The 25397-nt window shown below is 42.5% G+C and overlaps 1 protein-coding gene across 1 annotated transcript; it reads right to left on the reverse strand.

Moving 5' to 3' along the window:
• Positions 1-277: 277 nt before the first annotated feature.
• Positions 278-23066, reverse strand: LOC101843675 (zinc finger protein 441). Its single transcript, XM_040732567.1, has 4 exons — positions 22957-23066; positions 2296-2422; positions 2030-2090; positions 278-717 (listed from the first exon to the last, which is right to left on the reverse strand). Exons 1-4 carry the CDS (start codon positions 23017-23019, stop codon positions 399-401), a joined length of 570 nt encoding a protein of 189 aa, XP_040588501.1. The 5' UTR covers positions 23020-23066; the 3' UTR covers positions 278-398.
• Positions 23067-25397: the final 2331 nt, after the last annotated feature.

The raw sequence follows: 25397 nt of genomic DNA on the forward strand, positions 1-25397 counted from the left end.
TCTTTGTGAAAAGGCTTTACCACACTGATTACATTCATAGGGTTTTTCTTCAGTATGTGTTCGTTGATGATTATGAAGATGGCTGCGCTGTGAAAAGCCTTTACCACACTGATTGCATTTATAGGGTTTCTCTCCAGTATGTGTTCGTTGATGATTATGAAGATGGCTGCGTTGTGAAAAGGCTTTACCACACTGATTGCATTCATAGGGTTTCTCTCCAGTATGTGTTCTTATATGCATTTGAAGATAATGCCTTCCTGAAAAGGCTTTTCCACACTGATTACATTTATGGGGTTTCTCTCCAGTATGTGTTCTTTTATGCATTAGAAGACTACTTTGCTGTGAAAAGGCTTTACCACACTGATTACATTCGTAGGGTTTCTCTCCGGTATGTGTTCTTATATGCATTTGAAGATGAGCGTTTTGTAAAAAGGCTTTGCCACACCAATTACATTCATAGGGATTCTTTCCAGTATGTGTTCCTTTGTGCCTTTGAAGATAACTTTGACTTCTAAAAGATTTACCACATTGATCGCATTCATAGGGCTTCTCTCCAGTATGTATTCTGTTATGTACTTGGAGTCTACTGTGACATGCAATGGCATCTTCATATTGAATACTTTCAGAGGTTTTCTCTTCAATATGAAGTCTCTCATATCTTTCAAGGTGGCTGTAATATGTAAAAGGTTTAACACATTGAGTACATCCCAAAGGTTTCTTGGCACATGTAAAAGCTTTACTACATTCAATACACTGGTAAATATTTATATGTGCATAAATCAATGTAACAATCTGGTCTAATTATAAAGAGGAATCAGATCTTAAGGATTTATCTCCTTTTTTATACTCATGTTTTCCCCTGTCATTAAGAGTGATTGCATCTGGGCTGGAGAGATGGCTCAGAGGTTAAGAGCACTGACTGCTCTTCCAGGGGTCCTGAGTTCAATTCCCAGCAACCACATGGTGGCTCACAACCATCTGCAATTCAATCTGATGTCCTCTTCTGGCATGTAGGCAGAACACTGTATATGTAATAAATAAATCTTAAAAAAAAAAAAAAGAGTGATTGCATCTTTGAAGATACCTGCAACAGTAAAAGATTTTATAACATGGAACACATTTATAGCATCTTTCTTCTATATGAGGTTTTTTCATATATTTGAAGAGAACTGAAAAAATTCAGGATATTACCACAAATGTTAAATTCATAAATATTCCCATAGTGGGACTCATACTACATTTGCCAAGTGAACCATGACAAATACTAGATTTTACAAATCTCTAGTACTCATAAGGCTTTTCTGCATTGTGAGTTTGTTGATGTATTTCCAATGAGGATGGAGAACCAACTATAAACTTGAACCACATTCAACAAGTCTAGTCAAAGTAGAGACTACATAGCTTCTAATTGTTCTGAGAGACAGTGTTAATTCTTTCCATATACCTATGCTCACATGGTTCCTATACTGAAACACATATGATATAATGACTAAAGGAGGAAACAAATAAAAGACTTCCACATTGCATTTACATAGTTTGACCTTCTGTTGCTCACAGACATGTGGTACAAGGATTAAGGTTTCTCCATAACTGCCCCTTGACTCTTTTTGCCCATCTCAATGCACTTAGCAAAGACATGGCAAGTATAAAAGTCAAGCTAGCTTTATTATGGACAATTTATTTCTGAGAAGATTATGGACATATAATTATCACCTACTAGACATATATACATTTTGTAATACGAATAGTATGAAACTAAACAGATTGGCAGGTCTACAACATAGTTCTCAGTCAGCTGGGATTCAAATGGTCATATCTGTTAAGGTATTGTTCCCTTGTCTTATTTCCTAATGCTTTTCAAACATAACTTTTCTACATGAAATTGAGATATATGGCTTTTTGAGAATTTAAAAATCATGCATACACTTTAAGCTGTTCTTATTTACATTGTTGCTTTCCTTTATAACATACAGGACACATTAAAATTTCTTCAGGGGTACATTTATATCAGCTTGTGTATGTAAATTACCTGTCATGTCTTTTCGAACTTGGAGAATCTTCTTCAATATTATTGTCTTCCCAATTGTAGCCTAAAATATAGTATCAGAAAATGTATGAAAAGTTATTGGAAATTGTGCAACACTTAAAGTGATATCTTCAGTGAACATTAGCATCATGCATAATTTATTCACCACATTCTTCCTCTTTCCCAATAAAAAGTATAGAAGACCATCGATAACCAACAAACACCTGTCCCCTTATTTTAAAATGTTAAGTAAATTTCACCCATCTTACCTATATCAGTGAGGTTCCTGATGGTCTCTAGCATCACATTACTGTAGAGTTTCTTCTGGGAAGGATCCAGCAAATCCCACTCTTCTTTAGTGAATTTCACATGCACATCATCATAGGTCACCGCATTCTAAAATATCCCATGCATGTGGGGAACAAAAGGTGTGAAACTGACTACATGTAAATGTACACTTCTTTACCATAGAGTAAACTAATTCTGGTGTTTCCCACACGGACATTGTGATGCAACCACCACATCACTTTTGAAGGAAAATGAATGGGAGGTTCACCTCTGTCATTTCTGTAACCTGTGTATGGGATTTACCTTGCAGGAGAAATGCAGTACGCATTAAACATCAGAGAAATTGTATGACTTAGGACTAACAACAAAATATAGGCAAGGTGTGCATATTGACTCAAGACTTTATACCCACAACTTAGAACACAGAGGCAAATGTAACTCATTTTGAGTGTGTGCAAAAGTTTCCAGACAGATCAAAAATACATATAAACATACTGACTGCCCTGAAAAATCAATCAAACAAATAGAAATATAGAACTCAGAGGGCTTCTTCTTCTTATTATTGTTTTTTTTTTTTTTTTTTTTTTTTTGGTTTTTCGAGACAGGGTTTCTCTGTATTGTTTTGGAGCCTGTCCTGGAACTCGCTAGGTAGACCAGGCTGGCCTTGAACTCACAGAGATCCGCCTGCCTCTGCCTCCCAAGTGCTGGGATTAAAGGCGTGCGCCACCAACGCCCGGCCAGAGGGCTTCTTAACTGAAGTTCTTACAAAGAGTTATGCATGCACTCCAGTTCTGTATTCATCTTCCAGAAACCCGAAGGGCCCCAGTTTAAAGTGCAACATTAATAAGACCTTAAAAAAGGAACTGCACATTTAAATAGTAATGAATGGACAGGTGGAAACATTAGCAAAGTAAATATTGACCATAAATAATCGAAATAGGGCAAACGAGATGGCTCAGAGACAAAGAGCTCTTGCTGTTCTTACAGATAGGTCAGCACAATTGCCAGTACTTACATGGGGATCACAACTGTGCATTACTGAAAGTTCAGAGAACCTGAGACCATCTCTTGACTACTGTGAGGACCAGGCACACATGGGGTATATATCTGAGCATACAGGCAAATTGATATTCATTAAAAAATCAAAATGGACACATTAGGTACAAAAATAGCACACCGATGCAATCCAATGACTCAGAAGGCTCAAGCAGTATTAATGTCATATAAACGTGTTCTAGGAAACAGCATGATACCCTCTGCCTTTCTGAAAACAGAAAGATGTGGGTGAAGCCCAGCACAACAGTATATGCTCGACAGAAACAAAAATCTACTTTCCAGGCCATTTACGCAATTATATTGTAAAAGCCAGGAATGTGGGCCCCCAGCACTTGGGAGACAGAATCAGGAAATCACTGACTTGAGACAAACCATGTCTCTAGAGCTACTATCCCAACATCAAGGGCAACAAATGAAACCTTTTAAAACAGACAAGCTTGCAAAATGGCTTAGAATTGAATAGCAATCGCTTCTACTGTGTCTTATGTGATTTAGGGATACACTCTGCAATGGTGGAAATGGCATGGCAGACTGAGGGGAAGCTGTCTGATTAGTTTCATCCACAATACAGCTGACACAAAGAACAGGAAATGGGTTGATACTATACACACTCATTTTCTATCTCCAAAGAGGAATTTTCATCCAGAAAATGCTCCTCCTACTGAAGGTTCCACAAGCACCCCAATGAAAGTCACCAAGGAGAGACACATATTCCAATGAATCATACATCATCCTGTCTGGAAGGTTTTTCATTCAATCCAATAGATTGTGACCTAGGTCACCAGAGGCTTATGGTCATCCATGAAGAAAATGCTATTGGTACAACTTCAATGATCCTCATCTCCTCCAACATTCAATACACTGTGCAAATGTCAGAAGTATCTTTTGTCACTCAAGACAATCTCTTGACTGTGACATCTGACAAAGTAACAAAATTTACATCTTTCCAGCCAACCATGGCACAGCATACCCACTCCTATTCCAAAGGCACTGTATGGGGACACAATGAGGGAAGATTGGAACAAGGCGAGACTGAAACCCAGCAGTCCAAACATTGCATAATGCAGCCCTGTGTCAGACCCATAGGGCTTCGGTTTCAAAAGTCTTAGGTGGCCCACTCCCTGCACCTTTAAATGTCTCTCTCTTTGGTTATGACCACTCCAAATATGCGACTCTCCATGGCACATGTCTCATAGCTCCACAATTATGTTCAGGCCTCATCCTCACAGCACCATGCTTCAATGAAGTCTCACTGTCTCCACACTGGGATTTTGATTCTGCCAGTCAGATGCCTACAACAGTGCTGAACCACAGCCTAAAATTCCATGACCTTACATTTTATGGTTTTTGAATCTAGAACCAGAAAAACCTCAATGATTAACACAAATTTGTGTTCTGTATTGTAACAGACCCTGCCATGCTTGGACCAGAGTTGCACCGGATTCAGTATGAAGTTGCTTCCTTGGGTTAGGAATCACTACCATAGATTGAAGGCCTAGCTGGATGGAGTCCTTCCTAGTCTTCAAAAGCCGGGGAAAGGCCTTCTCTTCAATGGTGCTAAACACCTGGAAATTTCCTCCCTCTGTTTCACCTTACAACTGCCATCTGAAACTGCCTAGTGCTGCTTTTGTCTAGAAAACAGACTTTTCATTTCTTCATTCCTCACCGGTTTCTTTTTCACTAAAGACCTGATTGAGTCATCAGTAATACTATCCAATCTCTTCAATATTCCATCTAAGAAAGAAGTCCATTATTTTCAAATCCTGCTTTACTCCATTTCTTGGTGCCATAGTCGGAGCCATTTGACATCTTTATGAGAATAGCTTGAACAAATTCTCCCTGTGGCAGGGCCCTGGAGAACCTGACCCACTTTGGCATAGCCTATGTATATTTCCATGCACAATTCTGGGCATGACCCCAGGAGAATATGTGCTACATGTTCGTTCTTTCATCAAACAAATCTCATTACTGGCTGCCTCTAGTTTAACATTCTCAGAGCTACAGGTAAAATGACAGAGGACTGGACTGAGCACCTAAAGCCTTTGATGTTTCAAGTGTGAGAATGAACTCAGGCTTCTCACAACATGATCCTGACTTTCCACCACATCCTGCAACTAGCCTGAAAGAGTCATAGTAGTTCATGACTTTACAAATTTACATAACTGTCCTGGAGAGAACTATTCTAAGTTTATAGGAGAAATGCTAATTAGTAGGGATGTCAGGAGTTAATGGGAACTGTCTGGAAACAGGGAATGAAGCAGAATCATAGGAACCCATAATGCCCTCATTTCAAGTAACTGTGCCAATACTATAGGATGCTAAGAAGTAGGGCACATGAGAACAAGGGCTAAGCAGTAGCAACTACTGAGAGAAAGCTTTTAAGTTACGTTGCTTGCAGGATGACAGTAAAAACACCGGTATATCTCCACAGGATATAGAATAGTACAGTGTGTAAAATGAACTGAGTCAGCTTTGATTGCAAGAATGCAGATCCTACCAAATGTAAATATTAATCACTAGATACATTACTATTTATCACTCTGCATGATATTGTAACCCTAAATGCCACCAACTGGGCACACTGTTCTACTTGTAGGTATGTCTAGTTAGAAAACGTGCTTTGTTTCTTACCACAATCTTTATGCTTTTAATATTAAAAGTATGAGTAAAGGAGGTAATGGTTGCCTGTAGGAAAAATCATGGATGGAAGGAGAATGAGGTAAGGGAACAAACTGGCAATTATTTTAACCATTATCAGAAACAAATTTTATTGTACAACTGTTCCTTGACCTATTGAAACTGTGTAAATAAAATGACTCAGTTTCTCTGGGGCCACTCGTTTAAATCAGGTGGTGAGTGTTTTCATCATTGTGCAGATTCACTCATCTGGCCCAGGTCATCAGACCTGATGGGAATTAGGAGTTAGTCTCCCAACAGGTGGTGCCCCCGAACATGCCTGGTACAATGATAAGTGACTGCACATTTGTGCTGCGGAAAAAAAACTGCTTGTACCCAAGGAAACTGCTGAAGGGAGTCCTGTTGAGTAAGGGTAGATAATATGAGAACTTCTGACAAAAAATGAGACATATTACAAAAATAGATGAAGTCCAATCATTTTCCAGATCATCAACAAATTAACTACTTTAACTAATGAAAATCATACCACATAGACGGCACCACTGATAAACAGAGACACAAAGACAGACATACCAATTTATCATGGCATGTTAAACATGAACTACAAGATTCTAACAAAATAAAAAGCAAATAAAACACCGACACCAGGCATCCTGTGTACTCCAGTTTTCTCCATTGTCCACAATACAAAATGGGTTGGGCAAGGAGGACTGTTCCATGGAAATGCATTAATTTGCTTGATTCCTTCTGATGTTTGTCCACTGTAGAGACTATTTTGAGAACTAACACATCTCATTCTCTTTTAATAAGGAAAAATGTCTTCAGGATCACTTAGAAAATATTCTGTTTCCTATAAGTGATGACTGGATAATTAGATACCAATAAGGAAATGAAAGCCTCTTCAAGGAAAATGTAAGATAACAGATTCTCACATAAACATTGTATGATTCATATTATACAAACAAAGCACCTTGTGTTGCTCTAAATGCTTTATAAGTCTCAAGCACTTTTTAAAAAAAGTCTATCCCCATTTGCCTGTGTATCTCTGTGTGTGAGAGAAGGTTTCCCATGTGTGCACAAGTGACACATCAGAGAAGACAGTGTCAGAAACCCCGGTTCTGGAGGAACAGGAAGTTACAAGGCTCCAACGTGGGTGTTGGTATCTGTATTCAGGCCAACCCCAAGAAATACTCTTGCTATATGACATGCCCAGCCTAAACAGTACTTTTTATCCAATAAACCAGAAGTCTTAAAAAACAAAAACCTAAAGAAAGAAAGAAGGACGAGAATGCTACCTGGAAACCTGATGCATCCGTATTAAAATTTTGGGTGTGACCAGGTAGGCAGCGAGCAGATCTGCCCCCCAGTCCTGCCCCTAGGCCTGCAACAGAACACCAGCTCCAGCTTCCAACCTCTCTGTCCACGTCTCCTGTGCATTCCACAGAGCACCCCACCTGCCCTTCCCTTCTCGTCTCATCTCAGTGTCACACACATCTCAGTCAGACAACCCCTGCTCAACATCTTCTAATAACTACCAGAAGAGCATGCAGGCTGCCTGGAGACGACCACATTATCTGTTACTCCACACTGGATTTTCCCAGTAGCCCACAGCACTGGAATAGAACACCAGAGGCAGCAACCCTCACAATGTCCGTGTCTCCTGTGGATCCCTGGTTAATCTCAGACTGACCTCCCCTTCCCCTAGCTTCCATCACCAGCAGGCATTCTCCTTTGAACACACCAGCCAAGAAAGCTAGTAAAAAAGGCGACACTCACCTAATACATGCTCTGAAATTCCAAAGCGCAAATAGAAACCCAGGAACTCCCATCCAGGAAAGCCCAAACCAGAAATCAGCCCCTAGACTCAATCACCCAAAACGCAGATTCTTAGACACCAGCATAGGAAAATATTCCATAACCAACAGGGAATCATGTCACTACCAGTGTCCAGCTATTATATCACAGCAGCTCCTGACTATTCCAACATGGCTGAACTACAAGAAACAGTCCTCAAAACCAACTATTTCAAGATGACAGAGGCCCTTAAAATGAAAATAAATAAATTCTTGAAATAAACTCAGGAAAACAGAAACAATTGTAGTAAACCAATAAATCCCTCAAAGAAAGCCAGGGAAACAGAAACAAGTAGAGAAATCCAATAAACTCCCAAAATAATAACAACAAAAGACAAACCAATAGTTGAAGCAAATGAATAAATCTGTTCAAGTCCTGAAAAAGGAAACAGAAGAAATAAGGAACATACATACTGAGGAAATCCTGGAAGTGAACCCAGCCTAGGAGGAGGAGGAGGACTGTCTTCCTAGACATGGGGTCCAAATTCAGGATGGGGTTTGAAAACAATGCTCAGTTTCCTACTGGGAGGCAACCCTCAGCTATAGCAGACATTACTCTATTAAGTATTTTTCAAACTTACTAGTGCTGGGACCCTTTAATATACTTCCTATAGTGGCAGTGAATCCTACCTATAAAATTTACTCCATTGCTATGTTATAATTACAGTTTTGCTATTGTTATGAATGGTATAATATACATCTGTGGTTTCTAATGGACTCAGCTTACCTGAGATGTAGGGTCTTTACCCCCAAGAGTTGTGAACCATAGGGTGAGAATAAATGTTGCTAAATGATATAAAGACATAAATAGTACTTGAAATGGAATGAAATTTTTTTTTGAATGAAATTCTTAATGACTGGAAAATGTTGGAAAATAAAAGCAATAGAGATTAGAGCAGTAATACATTCAAAACTGAAATTTAAAAGATGACACCAATAATTGAAATTTAAAAGATGAAAGACATATAAATAACTGGAAAAACACTTAGCTAAACTGACTTTGAAGAAGACTTGGCACTTCCCTTGTAGAGAAACCGCCATCAGTAAGAGAGTGAATGATTGTGTCCCCTGTAAAATGTGAGCTGATGGGTGCTAGAAGCAGACACAGGTCCAGCCAAAGGCCTGTGTCTCAATCCTCTCAGCTGACTGAACTGCATCAACCAGGATTGCACATATCTGCATAGGAGACTTCCCTAATTGCAAACAGAATACTCAGTGGTTAAAGCTGCCCTCCCTAAATTGTAGATTCACCAATTATGTCTATATTCACATGGAAGGAATGGATACATGCTTGGAAAGTACACGGACAGTCACTCACCTTGCCCCATCAGGGCCTTTTCTATGATGGAGAGCCCTGCACCTCACTGCCTTAAACTGCAGTCTGTGATCTGGCTATTGTCTAGCCTGTTTCCCCTGCAGTGGACACAGGATACCAATACTCCTCTTCAGAAGGGAGAGCCAAACTCCACTTGCAAATCTCTTTACTGTTGTTGCAATGGACAGTCCACTGTGTGACACAAACTCATAATTTTACAACTCTGTGTGCTACAATGTGTAATCCAAAAATTTTGGGTGGTTAGTCAGGGGATAGGATGAGCAATGCCCTCTAGGTCAACAGACAAGGTTCAAATCCACCTCACTCCACTGTGGAGACCTTCACTCAAAACTGTTTTCAAAAAGATTGAACATGGAGGTTTGCAAGAATACATCCTTGTGTCACACGAGTTAATGTTGGCTGGGACCCTGTAATGCCCCTCCAGCTGCATGATAAGGGCCTGTTTTTCTATGTGCAGGAGGGGCACTTTTGGTCTTTTCTTAATCACTGTTTACTCCTCTCTTCTGGGAATGTAGCTTAATGGCTGATTAATGCTGGGAAACAAACATTTACATTTTATCATACTAATCTCTAACAGGCATAGTTAGTACACTGCTTACCTTTGGGGTATTTCGGAGGCAGTCCTCCTTTAGCTAGATCCAACTTTATGTGACTAATGTCTTTATAAACACTGATAATGATTCAACAATCCATTCTATTACAGTCAATTCTACTCTTCTCCTCTACATCACAGTTTAGCAGGGGAGAGCTACTCTACACCGGAGATATCATTCACAAGCTCCACAAAATTAACTCCAGAGGGATCCTAAACTTAAATGTTAAACTTTACATATATCAGAACTTCTGGAAGATACTAGAGCGATCAGGATTCTTTAAGTTTGGAAATCTGCTTCCACAATGACAACACAAGCACTAAGGGCCCCGGCCTTTCACAGAAAAATGAACACGAAAGTATTTCTAAATACCATCCCACTCCCAGTGTGGTTCACAGATGCAGCCTGCAGAGTAAAGTTACTCCTGACTGCTGCCTCAGCCCAGGGAATTACAAGGATCTCACAGGAACCATGCAGGACCAGCAGGAATATGCTGGACTCAGTGTCTGGTTGCTAGCTCTCCCAGACAAGGAAAAACCAACCACATGGGCCATTGTGGCTCAGTCCACTGCTCTACCCAGTCTTGGGACAGGCTGTGCTCTCTGCTCACTGTGGCCTGCCGCTCCTCCTCTGAGGAGAGCTGCCCTTAACTCACCATGGCCTGGTTGCTGAGCTCCCCTATGGTCTCCCCACATGGAGGCCACGGTGTAGCCCCACACAATCAAACTTCTCATTTCCTCAGAGGAGCAGTGGATTGTGGAAACCAGAAGAACCCTACCACCTCACTGACTGGTCGGATGGAAGCTCTGATTGGCTAGTGAGGACTGAGTGACATAGCACAGTGTTCTCAGGTCTAGGTTTCATTGTGAGCACAGATTCAGGCATTATGCTGTCCTGTCCCTGTCATCTGGCAGAATGCACACAGGCAGTACCCTGAGAAGCCCAGAGTTCCATGACTACAGTCTGCAGGCAGGTGCAGAGGACCCCTTTAAAAGAAAGATCCCGCCCACTTAAGCTCTACTCTTTCCTGCCCTCTTTCCCTCTCTCTTTCCTGCTGTTCCCTGGATCAAACAGGACTTTCCTGTCCCCTCTTCTCTTCTGTCCTCTGTCTCTGTCTCTGCCCCTCTTTTCTCTCCCTCCTCCACTTCCCTTGCTAATAAAACTTCTCACCTAAGCTCTGTCTGCCTGGAATGTCTCCCTTGGCTTCAGTCACCCCCAAATTCAACAGCAAGTCTCTTGTTAATGTAAACTAATGGGCTAAGTTTTACAAGGAAGTATACAGATCAAACAATGTTGCACACAACAAAAACAGGGTATCTCAGGAGAAGGGTTTATAAGGACAGGGAGAAAAAAACACAAGGACTTCTTGGGAGACAGGAAGAAGTTAGAGTTACATGAGCTGCTTGCTATTCAGACTCTTCTGGGAAGCAGGAATCTACCTCAACTATGAATCTTGAGTGGTTTGTTGGGACAGAGATTTAAAGAAGTTTCCTTAGTAGCTTTAAAAGTGTTAGTGTCTGAGGGAACCGAATTCCCTCAGGCTTCCGGGCTTGTGAATTCACTACTGCTGGTAGCAGCTGAGTTGCAGTTGCTGACTGTGATACCACAGTTTAAAAGGCAACAACTAAAAAAGAAACAACAACAATGACACACTTCCTCTAACAAGGCTACACCTACTCCAACATTTCATAATAGTGCCACTCCCTATGGGACTATTTTATTCAAACATCACAAGAATCAAAACTCCTGTAAGTATCTCCTCAACCATGCCCAGTAAGTAAGCTCAATAAACTCATTATTTCGATGAAATTGTACTTTGCTTTGTGAATGAGACTTCTGGGGATTGGATAGACATTGCTTTGTCCCCCTCTACTGGGAAGAAAATTCCCACAACACATCAAAAATACATTTGCTAATGTTCCTATGTTTCACGGTATTAGAAAAAAACATACATAAAACAACATCTTAGAATTATATAAACATGGAAATGGCCTTAGTAAAGAAGGACTTAGATGTATGAAGATGATAATTACTGGATGGCTCCAGAGTTAAAAACACTGGAAAGCTTTACAAGTTATGAAGGTGTGAGGAAGATGTTTAAGGTACATGAAGGATGTTATCTACAGATCATATATTCTATTAAAATTGGGAAAGTAAGATATAAAGTATTTCAAGGACTCAATGAAATTTATGTCAAACCAAAGTTTGGGAGCTATGTCTGGCTACTGAATTTTTTTTGGGGGGGGGTTTTCGAGACAGGGTTTCTCTGTGTAGTTTTGGAGGCTGTCCTGGGACTCGCTCTGTAGACCAGGCTGGCCTTGAACTCACAGAGATCTGCCTGCCTCTGCCTCCCGAGTGCTGGGATTAAAGGCGTGCGCCACCGACGCCCGGCTTGGCTACTGAAATTTTATACACTGATTAACTACCAAACAGGTATAAAGCTGATCTTCTGGGTGGTTCATAATAATTCTTGGAGGTTATGCTCTGTTGTGGGTGACCCTGCTCAGACAACCCTGGGTGAGGGGGTGAGAAGACATAGTTCCAAGGAAGACACAGTACTCAGTCAGTGAGTAGCAGGGCATACTGAGAATCATTTGTTAAGGACGTTAGATCTATCTTTATAACCCTCCCAGGGTTCTATTGTCCCAGGTATCTGACTCCGTTGTGTTGTCCTATCCTCATTGGTGTATCTGGGTCAGATGTCTCTTCATTAGAAGTCTCTGGGTGTAGAGGCAGGCTTGGCTCAGGGAGGAAGTGCCTGCCAGCATGCTCATGCAGGCTGGCCTGGGCACATGTGGCGTGGGTAGCCTGGCTTCTCCTATAATTCTCTTGCCCAGCCAAGAAACAGGGTTGTGGGAGTTTAGAGGTGCCTTGTTCCTGCCTCAACTAGATGATGGGACAGACTTAGACTTCCTAGGTGAGGTCTTACTGTCTCCTTGGAGCATATAGGAGGGGCAGAGAGTGGGGGCATTGGGAGGGAAGGAGTGAGGTGGGAACTAGGATTGGAATGCAAGAAATAGATTAATAAAAACGTGTAAAAAAACAATTCACAGGTGGCTAGAAGGACTAAAGGGGAGAATATTTCTGCCATTTCCCTACAAGTCAATGAGGTCTCAGTCCCTGGGGACTAAGGCCATTGATCATTTTTGTCTTGTTCAAAAAGGCAATGGAGACCCCACTCAATGAATCTAAACCACTGTCATATCTACAATAAGGAGCGTCAGTGTGGAAAAGTTTTCTGCAAAGTTTGAAAGGAGCACACTGTAGATGAAACAGTCTTTGACTTATCCTCACATGGATGGACAGCTGGTAAAAGAAAGGCTAGAAGAGTCTAAGGCTCCCCTCAATCCCAAGTAACCCTGAGGACTAGTTGCTCACCTGGCCTTGAGTGTACAGAGAAACATTAATGCTGGTCATCTTCATGGACTTCAGCATGAAGGAGGAATGTTTAAACAAAGACTAAGCAAATGGGTGACAACCCAAGGAATTGAACTCGTTAGACAATAGATATGAGTCTACATGAGATATTAATAAGACAAACAATCACATGAATATTTTCTTCTAAAGTAAACGACTTTCAGTGGAATTGAGATCTTCAGACCTTGTCTACTGAGCAGCTGCTCACAGGGAAGGAAGACAGGCCCATGATTGTTTTCAATCCCAAATTAAGTGATTAATACCCCTTCTCTTCCTATCCGGAACCCACATGGAAAGGACATAATGCTAACTTTTGCCTGATGAAACAGCTATGAAATGGTGTGAAAGCAGATTGAGGGTTCCTCACTCTAGATCCCAACCATAGATGTCACAGGGAAAGATCTACTAGATGGGGACTACTGTGAGCTCATCAAGTATATCTTATGGACTTTGAACACTTCAGGCCTTTTGAGACACCTGTAAAGGAAGTCCCTTCATGTCAATATTTAAGTGTTTGGAATTTCTGAGAGACCATCTGGAAAGGTATCCAAGTACTGCCACCAGATTCCCCCAAATCAGCAAGAAGAAGCCAGGTAGATCATCAACCCAATGCCATGACAGCAGTTACTGTCACCTCTGCAGAGAGGGGAAGGATAGGACCTGGAGGTAGAAAGAACCCAAAGAAAGTTACCAGTTACTTTCTTGACTAAAAGTCAGAAGTGTCACTGGGACAATTAGCAGTTTCATCGTTGCCAGAGGTCAGAGATGCTGAAACTGTTTTGGGAGCTCTGATCTCTGAAGTTCAGAGCGATTCTTTTTTTGTTTGTTTTTTGTTTTTCAGAGCAGGGTTTGTCTGTATAGCTTTGGAGCCTGTCTTGGAACCAGTTCTTGTAGACCAGGGTGGCCTCATACTCCCAGAGATCTGCTTTCCTCTGCCTCCTGAGTGGTGGGATTAAAGGCGTGTCCAAAAACTGCCCAACTATGAGTGATTCTAGGGGCCTTAGGAATCAGGAAATTTCTTTTTTTTTTTCCGAGACAGGGTTTATCTGTAGCTTTGGAGGGTGTCCTGGAACTTGCTCAGTAGACCACGCTGGCCTCAAACTCACAAACTACCTGCCTCTGCCTCCCGAGTACTGGGACTAAAGGTGTGAGCCCCCACCATCCAGGAAACAGGAAATTTAGAAGTGGTAAGGAAGGCCTGCTTAGAGAAAAAGTCCCTGGTTCAAGAGAACAGAATCTCTGTCCTGAATGTAAATCTAATATTTCAATGGGGATCTGTGAACCTCCTGCCCAAGGAATCTCATCTGTGTAGCTCAGGAAATCACCATCCAGAACATTTTTACATCACCTTTATTGATTAACAGATTGCATATTGACAATCCCAACTGGAGAAACCACTGGTAAACTTTCAAGTTCCTTCCCACCCCTCCCTTTCTGTACTGTGACCATAACCGCTTGTACTGTGTGGACAATGAATTCCAATTCTTACACTATAGTCTATGCATTACCACTACTCAATAAAGTCTAGGCTGCATTAGGATACACAATCCCGTGTCTCCTTTTCCCTCTCACTGACCAGTCAATGCCCAGCTTCTCCTATACTTGGAGACAAGAAAGCAATGGTAGGAATAATGCAAGTATAATCTCAAACATTATGTTAAAATGTTGAAACAGGATTTACGGACATGAGCTCCAGAGACTAGCGATTTTTATGAGGGTACACTAAAGATTACTCACCCCTTTTCTCTCAGGCTGTGTATCTTAAACCAGGAAAATAACTGTTCTGTTAGGCAGGTCCACACCCTTTTACCCAGATCCCCTATTTTGATTGAACTAGTATAACCAGAGTAATTTGGTTTCAAATTATGGTGAGTACTATATCATGATTCTTGATTGTATGCTCTGTGGCCAGTCAGGACATTTATTGATCATGTAAGATAGATCATCTCACAACTCATAGCTAATGTCAACAACTGTCAAAGCAGGAAAGCTGTCACTCTCCTTCCTTCTCCTTTGTTTCTGCACCGTCACTATAACTGCTTTAAAGTTAGTCCATGAACTCAATTATTGTACAGATCCCTGCTCATTTTCAAGTTCCCAGTAAAAGCCAGAGACATTGGAGGACACTCATTCTTCTGTATCTTTTTCCTTATCTCTGACCAACCAAAGCCCAGTCTGGGATGATTGACACACATGTCTTCAACATTTGGTGGCAGAGACAGGATTTGGAGTTCAAAATAATGCTCGGTTACACAGTGAGAGGCAAGCATGGGTTACAGGAAACATTACCGCAAACAGAACTACATGACCCTACATTATGCAACTTTTTTGAGTCCAGAACCAGTACAACCTCAATGATTCCCCCTAATTTGTTTTCTATAGTGTAAAGGACCCTGCCGTGTTTGAACCAGAATTATATTAGATTCAGTATGAAGTTGCTTCCTTGGACTAGGAATCATACATTGAAGGTTTAGCTGGATAGAGTCCTTCCTAGTCTTCAAAAGCCGGGGAAAGGCCTTCTCTTCAATGGTGCTAAACACCTGGAAATTTCCCTCCTCCGTTTCATCTTACAGCTGCCATCTGAAACTACCTAGTGCTGCTTTTCTTCACAAAGCAGACTTTTCATTTCTTTCTGACCCACCAGTTTCTTTTTCAAAAAGACCTGAATGAGTCATCAGTAAGAGTATCCAAGACATTCAATATTCCAGCTAAGAAAGCAGCCCATTTTAAAAAAAAATCTGTCTTTCCAAATTCTTTGTTCCATATTGGGAGCCACGTGACATCTTCATGGCATAAAGCCCGAGAACAGCATGAATAAATTCTCCTTGTGCCAAGGCCCTGGAGAACCTGATCCATTTTGCCATAGCCTGTGTGTACTGCATAATTCTGGGCATGACTCTAGGAACATATGTGCTATCTTTTCTCCTTGCTTTCTCTATTCAAACAACATTGCTGGCTGCCTCTAGTTTCAGTTTCTCAGTGCTACAGGTAAAACAGCTCTTTCAAAAGGAAAACTTCTCCCTGATGACTCTCCTCTGGGTGAGCCATAGGGGATGTAGTTAAAAATATACAGTGGACCTGATATAGCACCTTAAGCCTTTGATGTTTTAAGTGTGACCATGAACTCAGGCTTCTTATAACATGTTGCCTTTCCAAACTAATCTGTAGTCCAAAACTTTACAAGTTTACGTAACTGTCCCAGAGGGTCGGGTTTTAAGCATATGTTTCTAGTAGTGATGTCAGGAGTTAATGGGAACTGACTAGGAACAAGGATTGAAGCTGAGTCAGAGAAATCCATAATGCCCTCATTTCTAATACCTGTGCCAATACTGTAGGAGGTCAAGGGGTAGGGGCCATGAGAAAAAGGGCTAAGCAGTCACAACTACTGAGAGAAAGCTCTTAAGTTATGGTGCTTACAGGATGATTGGGAAAACACAGGTATATCTCTATAGGATATAGAACAGAACAGAATGAAAATGACCTGATCCAGCTTTGATTGTGAGAACTCAATTCCTACAGTACAGTATTAACCACTAGAGACACTACTATCTATCACTCTGCATGATACTGTAACCCCAAATGCCACAACTGGGCACACTGTTCTACTTGTAGGTGTGCTAGTTAGAAAACTTGCTTTGGGGAGCTGGAGAAATGGCTCAGAGGTTAAGAACACTGGCTGCTCTTCCAAAGGTCTTGAGTTCAATTCCCAGCAACCACATGGTGGCTCACAACCATCCATGAGATCTGGTGCCCTCTTCTGGCCTGCAGGCATACATGCAGACAGAACACTGCATACATAATAAAATCTTTAAAAAAAAAAAAAGGAAAAGAAAACTTGCTTTGTTGCTTGCCATAACCTTTATGCTTTTAATATTAAAAGTGTGAGTGGAGGAGGTAATGGCTACCTGTAGGAAAATTCATGGATAGAAGGAGAATGATGCAAGGAAACAAACAGGCAACTGTTGTAACCATTATCAGAAACAAGTGTGATTGTACAAATGTTCCTTGACTTATTGGATCTGTGTAAATAAAAATGACTCAGGTTATCTGGGGCAACTTGTTTGAATCAGGTGGTCAGAGTTTCATCAGTGACCGAAATCATAAATCTGGCCCACGTGATCAGACCTGATGGGAATTAGGAGTTAGTCTCCCAACAGGTGGTGCCCCCAAACAGGCCTGGTACGATGATAAGCAACTTACATGTGTGGTGCTAAAAAAAAAAATGCTTCTACCCAAGGCATCTCCAGATCCAATGGGTGTGATTCCAGGTGAGAAGGGTACATAATTCAAGAACTTTTGAGAAGCTTGTGAGAAAAAAATGGGACAGAATACAAACGTAGGTGACGTCCAACTATTTTCCAGAACAACAACATAATTAATTTTAACTAATGAAAATCATACCACATTAGATGGCGCCACTGATAAAAGGAGACACAAAGACAGACATACCAATTTAACATGTCCTGTTAACAAGAAGTATAGGATTGCAACAACATAAAAATCAAACAAATCCCGGACCACCAGTCACCCTGTGCACTCTGGTTTTCTCCTTTGTCCACAATGCAAAATGGGTTGGGCAAGGAGGGCTGTTCCACGAAAACGGGATGGATTTGCTTGACTACTTCTGATATTTCTCCATGGTTAAAAAATATTTTTGACTACTAACACTATCTCATTTGCTTTTAATAAGGAAAACAATGTCTGTTAGGATCACTCTGCTTCCTATAACTGATGACTGGATAATCACAAAATGAAAATCTCTTCAAACAAAATGCAAGGTAACAGTTCTTTAAATAAACTTTGTATGCTACATACTGCAGAACCAAAACATCTTGTTTGGTCTAATTGCTATAAGAATCATCCTTTTTAAAGAAACAAGTCTATCGACATTTGTATGTGTATCTTTGTGTGTGAGAGATGGCTTTATATGTGTGTTCAAGTGACACCAGAGAAGACAGTGTGACACACAGGGTGAGAATAAAGGGTCTAAAATGATATAAATACATAAATAGCACTTAAAAATGGAATGAGCCGGGCATTGGTGGCGCATGCCTTTAATCCCAGCATTCAGGAGGCAGAGAGGCAGGCAGATCTCTGTGAGTTCGAGACCAGCCTGGTCTACAGAGCTAGTTCCAGGACAGCCTCCAAAACAATACAGAGAAACCCTGTCTCAAAAAACAAAAACAAAAAAAAAACAAAAAAAAAGAAATTCTTAACAAATGGAAAATTTTGGACAATAGAAACAACAGAGATTAGAGCAGTAACACATTCAAAACACCAATAATTGACTTGTTAAAGACATGTAAATAACTGGCAGTAGTATGCTTAGCGAAACTGACCTCGAAAAAAGGTAGATGCCATTAATAAGAGACTGAACAACTTTGTCCCCTGTAAAATGTGAGCTGATGTTTGCTATAGGCTGACACAGAGGTTCAGCCAAAGGACTGTGTCTCAACCCTCTCAGCTGACCTATCTGTGTCAACCAGGACTGCACATATCTGCATAGGGGAGTTCCCTAATTGAAATGGAATACTCGCTGGTTAATGCTGCCCTCCTTACATTGTAGATCCATCAATTATGTCTCCCTTTATTCACATGGAAGGAATTAGCACATGCTGAGAAATTACATCGTCACTCACCTTGCCCCATCAGGGTCTTTTCTGTGGTGGAGAGCCCTGCACCTCACTGCCTTAAACTGATCTGTGATCTGGCTATTGTCTAGCCTGTTTCCCCTGCAGTGGACACAGGACACCAATACTCCTCTTCAGAAGGCAGAGCCAAGCTCCACTTGCAAATCCTTTTCCTGTTGCCCCAATAGACAGCCCACTATGTTACTCAAGCTGGGAATTTTATAACTCTATGCTCCAAAGTTGCAATCCAAAATATAGGGATGTTAGATAGTGGATAGGACGGACAATGCCCTGTGGGTCTACAGAGAGGGTTCAAATCCATCTCCATCATCACTGGAAACTTTGACTCATAACTTTTTTTCAACAAGGTTTAACTTGGAGGTTTTCATGATTACATCTTTATGTCATACCAGGATTTAATGTTGGTTATGACCCCGTGTCATGGTGGAGATTCCACCCAATTTGCCCTCCACTATCTCTTACAAAAATCATGCTGCATGTTAGAAAGCCCATCAAATGATGACCCCTCTGCTAGAGAGACTCAAAACTACTCCCACAAGGTTTTTAATCTGTCCCCTGAGAACAGACCCCTGATTTTTCCATCTCCCTTCCCCGTCTTCTCTCTGAGGAGCCCATCCAGGAACAATGGATCAATTAAATATGAGCTTTTTCTAATTCGGTGTGATTTGGTCTGATTTGGATTGCTGCATCAGAGAAGAGGCTCATCGGGGTGTAGACACTTTTCATCTGGAGGTTCCACCATTGGGGCTGTTTTCCCCCACACTTGCTCTCCACCAGGCTAAGATCGGCTTTCGATTGGGTAAGTGTCCTTTCCAAGTCATTGCCTTAGAAGGCCAGGGCCTCCTGCGATTGCTGGGGTGTCCTGAGAATAAGGTGGCCATGCCAATGCCCTGACCGGTTACTGGGACAAGGACCTGCCTTGTCCAGCGGGAACCCTTCTTCAGAGATGTTCTGCTCAAGAGATTCTCCAACACCCCCTCTGATTTTGACCCAGAGTCTGCCACAGTGGATGGATACATAGCATTAGGCTCTGGGTTCTAGTACAGATTTGTGAAATGGGCACCTGCCATTAGGAACCAGATCCCCAAATGCCCTTTGGTTTCTTGTTACAAAATCTTTTTAAATTGGGGTTACCTGACACCATATGTCCTGAATGCCTGATTTCTCTGTACACTAACACCTGGCCTCAATATGTCCTTTTCAAAGGGACACAATGGCCTCTGTGGGGAACTTTTAAATATTCCATCCTCTATGATCTTGAAAATTTTCACTGGTGGGGACCAGGGAACAGAACCCCATATGTCCATGGTTTCTGCATACTGCGCTCCCGCCCTTCCCTCAGTAGCCAGCGTCACACTGCACTGGTCTTGTTGCCTAGGATCAGGTCCCTCCAGCTTCCTGCCTATCTAGGAACTGGGACCCTGATAATTCTGCCCTGATCTTGCTGCCCCTGACCCTGGCCCCTTCCCCATTCCCACCCAACCCTGCCTGCCCAATCCTCTCCTTAGTGACCACATGTTCCATTCAGTGGCCCACATTCCTCACCATTTCCACCTATTCCCCTTCCTTCCCATCCACCACAAAGTTCAAGTAACCACTTCCTCCTCATCCACATTCTTCTCTCCCTTTCCCCCTATAGCCCCTCGCTATCCTTCCAAAGCACCTCCTTGTCCTCCTGTGCATACTGGCCTATACTTGATCTAGCCTCCCCAGAGAGGCAGTCCTGGCAATTGTTTTCTGTTCTCACTCAGAGTCAGATTTTAAAAAAAGAATTTAAACAGGCTGAGGAGGGGTCCCCAAACTCCCATACAGGAATTGGTGAAAAATAGCTTTTAAAGTTTTCAGTGCCTGAGAAAAGATAGGTGAGTCCTCACTAGAGACAAGGCCATTCTCCAAGCTCAAGTCCTAACAAGAGCCCTGAGACCCCAAGGGGTACAAGAGAAGTTGACCACCATGAGGCTCAATCCTACTATAGCAAGTCAATGCTCCAGGAGACTGCTACAAATGCAGGCAGGAAAGTCGTTTGGCAAGATATTGCCTGGACCCTTGGCTGCCAACAAGGCCATGCCCCATCAGTCGTCAGCCTGGACACTGGAAATCAGAATGCCCCAGAATGGGCTTATCCTCTATGCTACGCATGGAAGACCAACCTCACCATCACTGGCAGCTGAGACTGCCAGCATTTGAAATATTCAGCCCGGAGGAGGACTGATGTGACCCAAACTAGGTGACTCCCATTGCCCTCTCTGAACCTAGAGTAACTCTGCAGGTAGCAGGTTCACTCCTCCTTCCTGAGCCAAGGTCAACCCACAGAGGGTCCTCCAGATAATGGCAGCATCTGCTCCAGCTCCTGGGACTTTACTATCAATACCACTTCTTCAGGACACTTGGTCTGTCCAGCAGCTGGGACCCTCCACCCTCTGGTTTTCCAAGATGTCCCAAGGAAGGACACATATGCTCTCCTGTCTCACTCATTCACCCTTCCTCTTCTGTATGACCAGGACATTTCTCCATTCCCTTCATTCTGACAATTAGCACCCTTCCCAAGGCTAGCCCCATTCATAGGGCCAATGATAACAATCTAATTTCTTTTCTACCAACCTTCTATGCCTACTCAAGGATCAGGAGCCTGAGTCTACAGGAGAGCCGTTAACTGAATGCTTCTCTGCTCACATCTTCGGTGTTGTTAAGGTGAAAGCTTCCCCCCAGGCGCAGGCATCCATATACCCAAAGAGTCTGGAATGTTATGGTGCAGGTTCCCCCAAGTCCCCCTCCCCCATCTATCTCTAAACCCTGCTGCATCTCAGAAAGCCTGCCAAATGATGGCCCCTCCCCCAGAGATACTCATGACCACTCCCACAGGGAATTTAAAGTGTCTCCCAGGGAACAGACCCAAGGTTTTTCTGGTCTCCTGTTCCTGTCTCCTCTCTTGGATTTGGAAGGCCACCCGGGAGCATAGTATCCATTAAATGTGGGCTTTTTCTAATTTGGTTTGATTTGGTCTAAATTGGATCGTTGCATCAGCGGAAGTGGCTTATGGGGTGTAGTAACTTTTCATCCTATACTGGCCCCTTGATCTGCATGTCAATAGCCTCGTTTTCTATGTGGAGGAGGGGCGGTTTTGGTCTGTTGTTAAATCACCTGTTCTGGGAAAGTAGCTTAATGACTGATTATTGCTGGTAAACAAACATTTACATTTTATAACACTAAACCCTAACAGGCGTGGTTAGCACACTGATCGCCTTTGGGGTATTTGGGAGGCAGTCCTCTCTTAGTTATTTGACTTTATGTAAGAACCATCCTTTCTGTTACCATCAATTCTACTGTCTACATCACAGTTTACAGAGGAGTGCTACTCTACACCAGAGATATCATTCACAAGCTCCACAAAATTAACTCCAGAGGGATCCTAAACCTAAATGTTAAACGTTACAAATGCAGAACTTTTGGAAGATAGAAGAGAGTCCAGAGTTCTCTGAATTGGCAAACCTGCCTTCCATAAAGACTGATACAATCACTACAGGCACCAGTGTAAGGATTATGCTGGCCTCCCCAATCACCTGGCAGAATGCACTCAGGCAGCACTCTGGTCAGTCCAGGGTTCCATGACTACTAGACAGCACGCAGGTGTAAAGGAGTCCTTTAAAGGAAAGATTCCTTCCTTTTTACTGTTATTTCTGCTCTTACCGCACTCTTTCTGGCTCTCCTCTCTCTCTGCTTCATCTCTTTCTGCTCCTGTCTCCTTCTTCTCTTCTGTCCTCCCTGTGTTTCTGTGTCTCTTTACCTCTTTTCTCTTTCCTTCCCCCTCATTCCTTTATCTAATAAAACTTCTCACTCAAGCTCTGTCTGCCTAGCGTGTTATTCCCCGCCTAGGTCACCTTCGCCTGACGTGGAATCTGCCGTGATCCCCCACGAGTACCCCCTTCCAACTTTATCCTAGCACTGAAGCAAAAGAACTACAGCCGGCATTTCACAGTGACATCAACCAGAACGCATTTCTAAACAATAACGCACTCCCAATGCCGTTCACAGATGCAGCCCGCAGCCTCGAGTTATTCGGAGGCTGCTGCCCCAGCCCAGAGAAATACAAGGATCTCACAAGAACCACGCAGGACCAGCAGGAACAAGCTGAACTCCGAGTCTGGCCGCTAGCTCCCACCATGACAAGGAAGGACCCACCACGTGGTTCCGGGGCTCAGCCCGCTGCTCCACCCAGTGTGGGGACAGTGGACCCTCGCTCACCCTGGCCTGGCTGCAGAGTTCACCCATGCTCTCCCCACACACGGAGATCACGGCAGTATCACGCGGTGAAACTTCTCACTTCCTCACAGGAGCCACAGAATGGGAAAAACGGAAGAACCCTCCCATCTCACTGACTGGTCCGATGGAGGCTCTGATTGGCTAGTGAGGCCTGAGTGACAGGAAGTAGTGAGCTGAAGGAACACAACACAGTGTTCCCCGATCCTTGCTTTCTTACTGAGGACAGACCTTGTAAGGATTCAGGGACTGTGGTGGGCTGGCCCTTCTGCATATTTGGGTGACTTCAACAATTCTACAATACTAGGGATATTGGATTGATGGAGAATTTCTTATGAATCATTTATGTCTTCTCCCAGGAATGCTGCTTCTAAGTATTCCCAGGACAGTCCTGAACATACTGACCTCACACTGTTAGGGAGATATCCTTATCTATTGAAGGCCTTTATGCCTTGGAGATTGTGACATATATAAAGAGGCCACAGGTGTCTCTGTATGAGGCTATGAGATATTCTTGAAACATCTCTCCCTGTACTTACTCAGGAACAAGATAATCAAAACAAAGTAACTTAAAAAGGTCAACAAAATTCAGTGGACTAGGGAGGCAGTGGTTTTACATGCCTTTAAACCAGCATTCGGGAGGCAGAGGTAGGCAGATCTCTCTGTGAGTTCAAAGCCAGCCTGGTTTACAAACTGAGTTCCAGGACAGCCATAGCTTACACAAAGAAATGCTGTCTCAAAAAAACAAAACAAAACAAAAACAAAAAAAAACCCCATTACAGTCTACAAACTAAGTATTCAGTCGGGTGTCAGTGGCTCACAAAGTTAATCCCAGTACTCAGGAGGCAGAACTCTGTGAGTTCAAGGTAACCCTAGTCAACAGAGCAAGGTTCAGGACAATCTCCAAAGCAATATAGAGAAACCCTGTCTCAAAAAATTGGAGGAAAGAAAAGAAAAGAAAAGAAAAAAAAGTCAGTGTGCTAGAGCAATTGGCCACAGATAAGATTGCAAGTCTCTTCCCACCATACACTCAGATAGTTATGTGACATATACAGCAACCGAAGTTCCCTCTGCCCTACCCAGAACCTTATATTGAAGAGTAAAAAAATAAGGTAGAGAGATGATAAAAGTATGAGACATCAGGACGTTCCTGCCTTAGAAAACTTAGGTCATGCAGAGCCGTTATGGTGTCACATCACCAAGGAACAACAGAATTCCAGGTTTAGACTTACAAACAGATCTTATAGAGATATAAAATATAAACATTGTATTAATCCAGAATTTGAAAAATAACTACAGCAACTTTGGCCTGAGGATTTTTCCTGGGCATTCTGACCATTAAGAGTTAATAATACAGTGCTTAAGACATGGGAATATACCTGGGCTGGCTTGAAGAGTTTGTTTTGGTCTAGTGTCCTTGTTTTGTACCCGGAGTTTGAACCCCCAAAACAACCATGAGACGAGATCTGATACAAAAGCAAAGATTCTTTGTGTGTGTGTGTGTGTGTGTGTGTGTGTGTGTGTGAGTGTGTGTGTGTTTTGTTTTGTTTTTTGAGGACAGAGTTTCTCTGTGGCTTTGGAGGCTGTCTTGGAACTAGCTTTTGTAGACCAGGCTGGTCTTGAACTCACAGAGATCTGCCTGCCTCTGCCTCCTGAGTGCTGGAACTAAAGGTATGTGCCACCACTGTCAGGCACAAAGATTCTTTTTAATTTGTGATTTATCTTATGTCCTTTGTCAGTTTAATTCAGTGGATAGAGTAGGAGGAGCCCTGAGCAGCAGTGGGGCAGAGCATATACTGGGGTAGAACAAGCAGAGTGTCTGGAGGAGTTGCATAGCAACAGTCTCTGGACTGGTGCTCCTCTGGCTAGGGAGAACCTGTCCTGAATTGATTGGTCAGTTGCAGCTGCAGAAAGGTTGCTATACACAGAGTCCCTTCCAGGGAGGTTGCTATGCCCTGCATTCCACTATTATCAGTAAGTCACACTCAGAGTCCACCAGTTACCCTCTGATTGGTTCCTTACCACATGGAGCATATCTGGAAGTTGCTTCCCAGTGATTAGGGCAAGGTCCAGGGGTCAGCACATGTTGCTGAGTCAGGGGCCTACATCTTGCTGTTTCTTTTTCTGCAGCCTGTCATAGCTGCCAAAGTAGGGGCTGAGTGAGGGTCTGGGCCCTTCTCTTGTAGTCACAAGAGCTACCATCCTGAGACTAGGCTGTCATATGCTTCTAGATTATTAAAAATTGGGGTTAAAGTGTAAAAATGGCTGGGCGCACGCCTTTAA

The sequence above is a fragment of the Mesocricetus auratus genome, unplaced genomic scaffold, assembly GCF_017639785.1.
Source record: "Mesocricetus auratus isolate SY011 unplaced genomic scaffold, BCM_Maur_2.0 Super-Scaffold_100027, whole genome shotgun sequence".
Taxonomy (NCBI): domain Eukaryota; kingdom Metazoa; phylum Chordata; class Mammalia; order Rodentia; family Cricetidae; genus Mesocricetus; species Mesocricetus auratus.

Excerpts from the sequence above, each read along its gene's own strand:
- LOC101843675 (XM_040732567.1), bottom strand. The coding sequence starts at position 23,019 with ATGGTGGGAGCTAGCGGCCAGACTCGGAGTTCAGCTTGTTCCTGCTGG. Across the intron at positions 2,091-2,295 it reads CAGGAACCTCACTGATATAG|GCTACAATTGGGAAGACAAT; the intron begins GTAAGATGGGTG and ends ACTATATTTTAG. Across the intron at positions 718-2,029 it reads AGTTCGAAAAGACATGACAG|AAACCTTTGGGATGTACTCA; the intron begins GTAATTTACATA and ends ACATGTGCCAAG.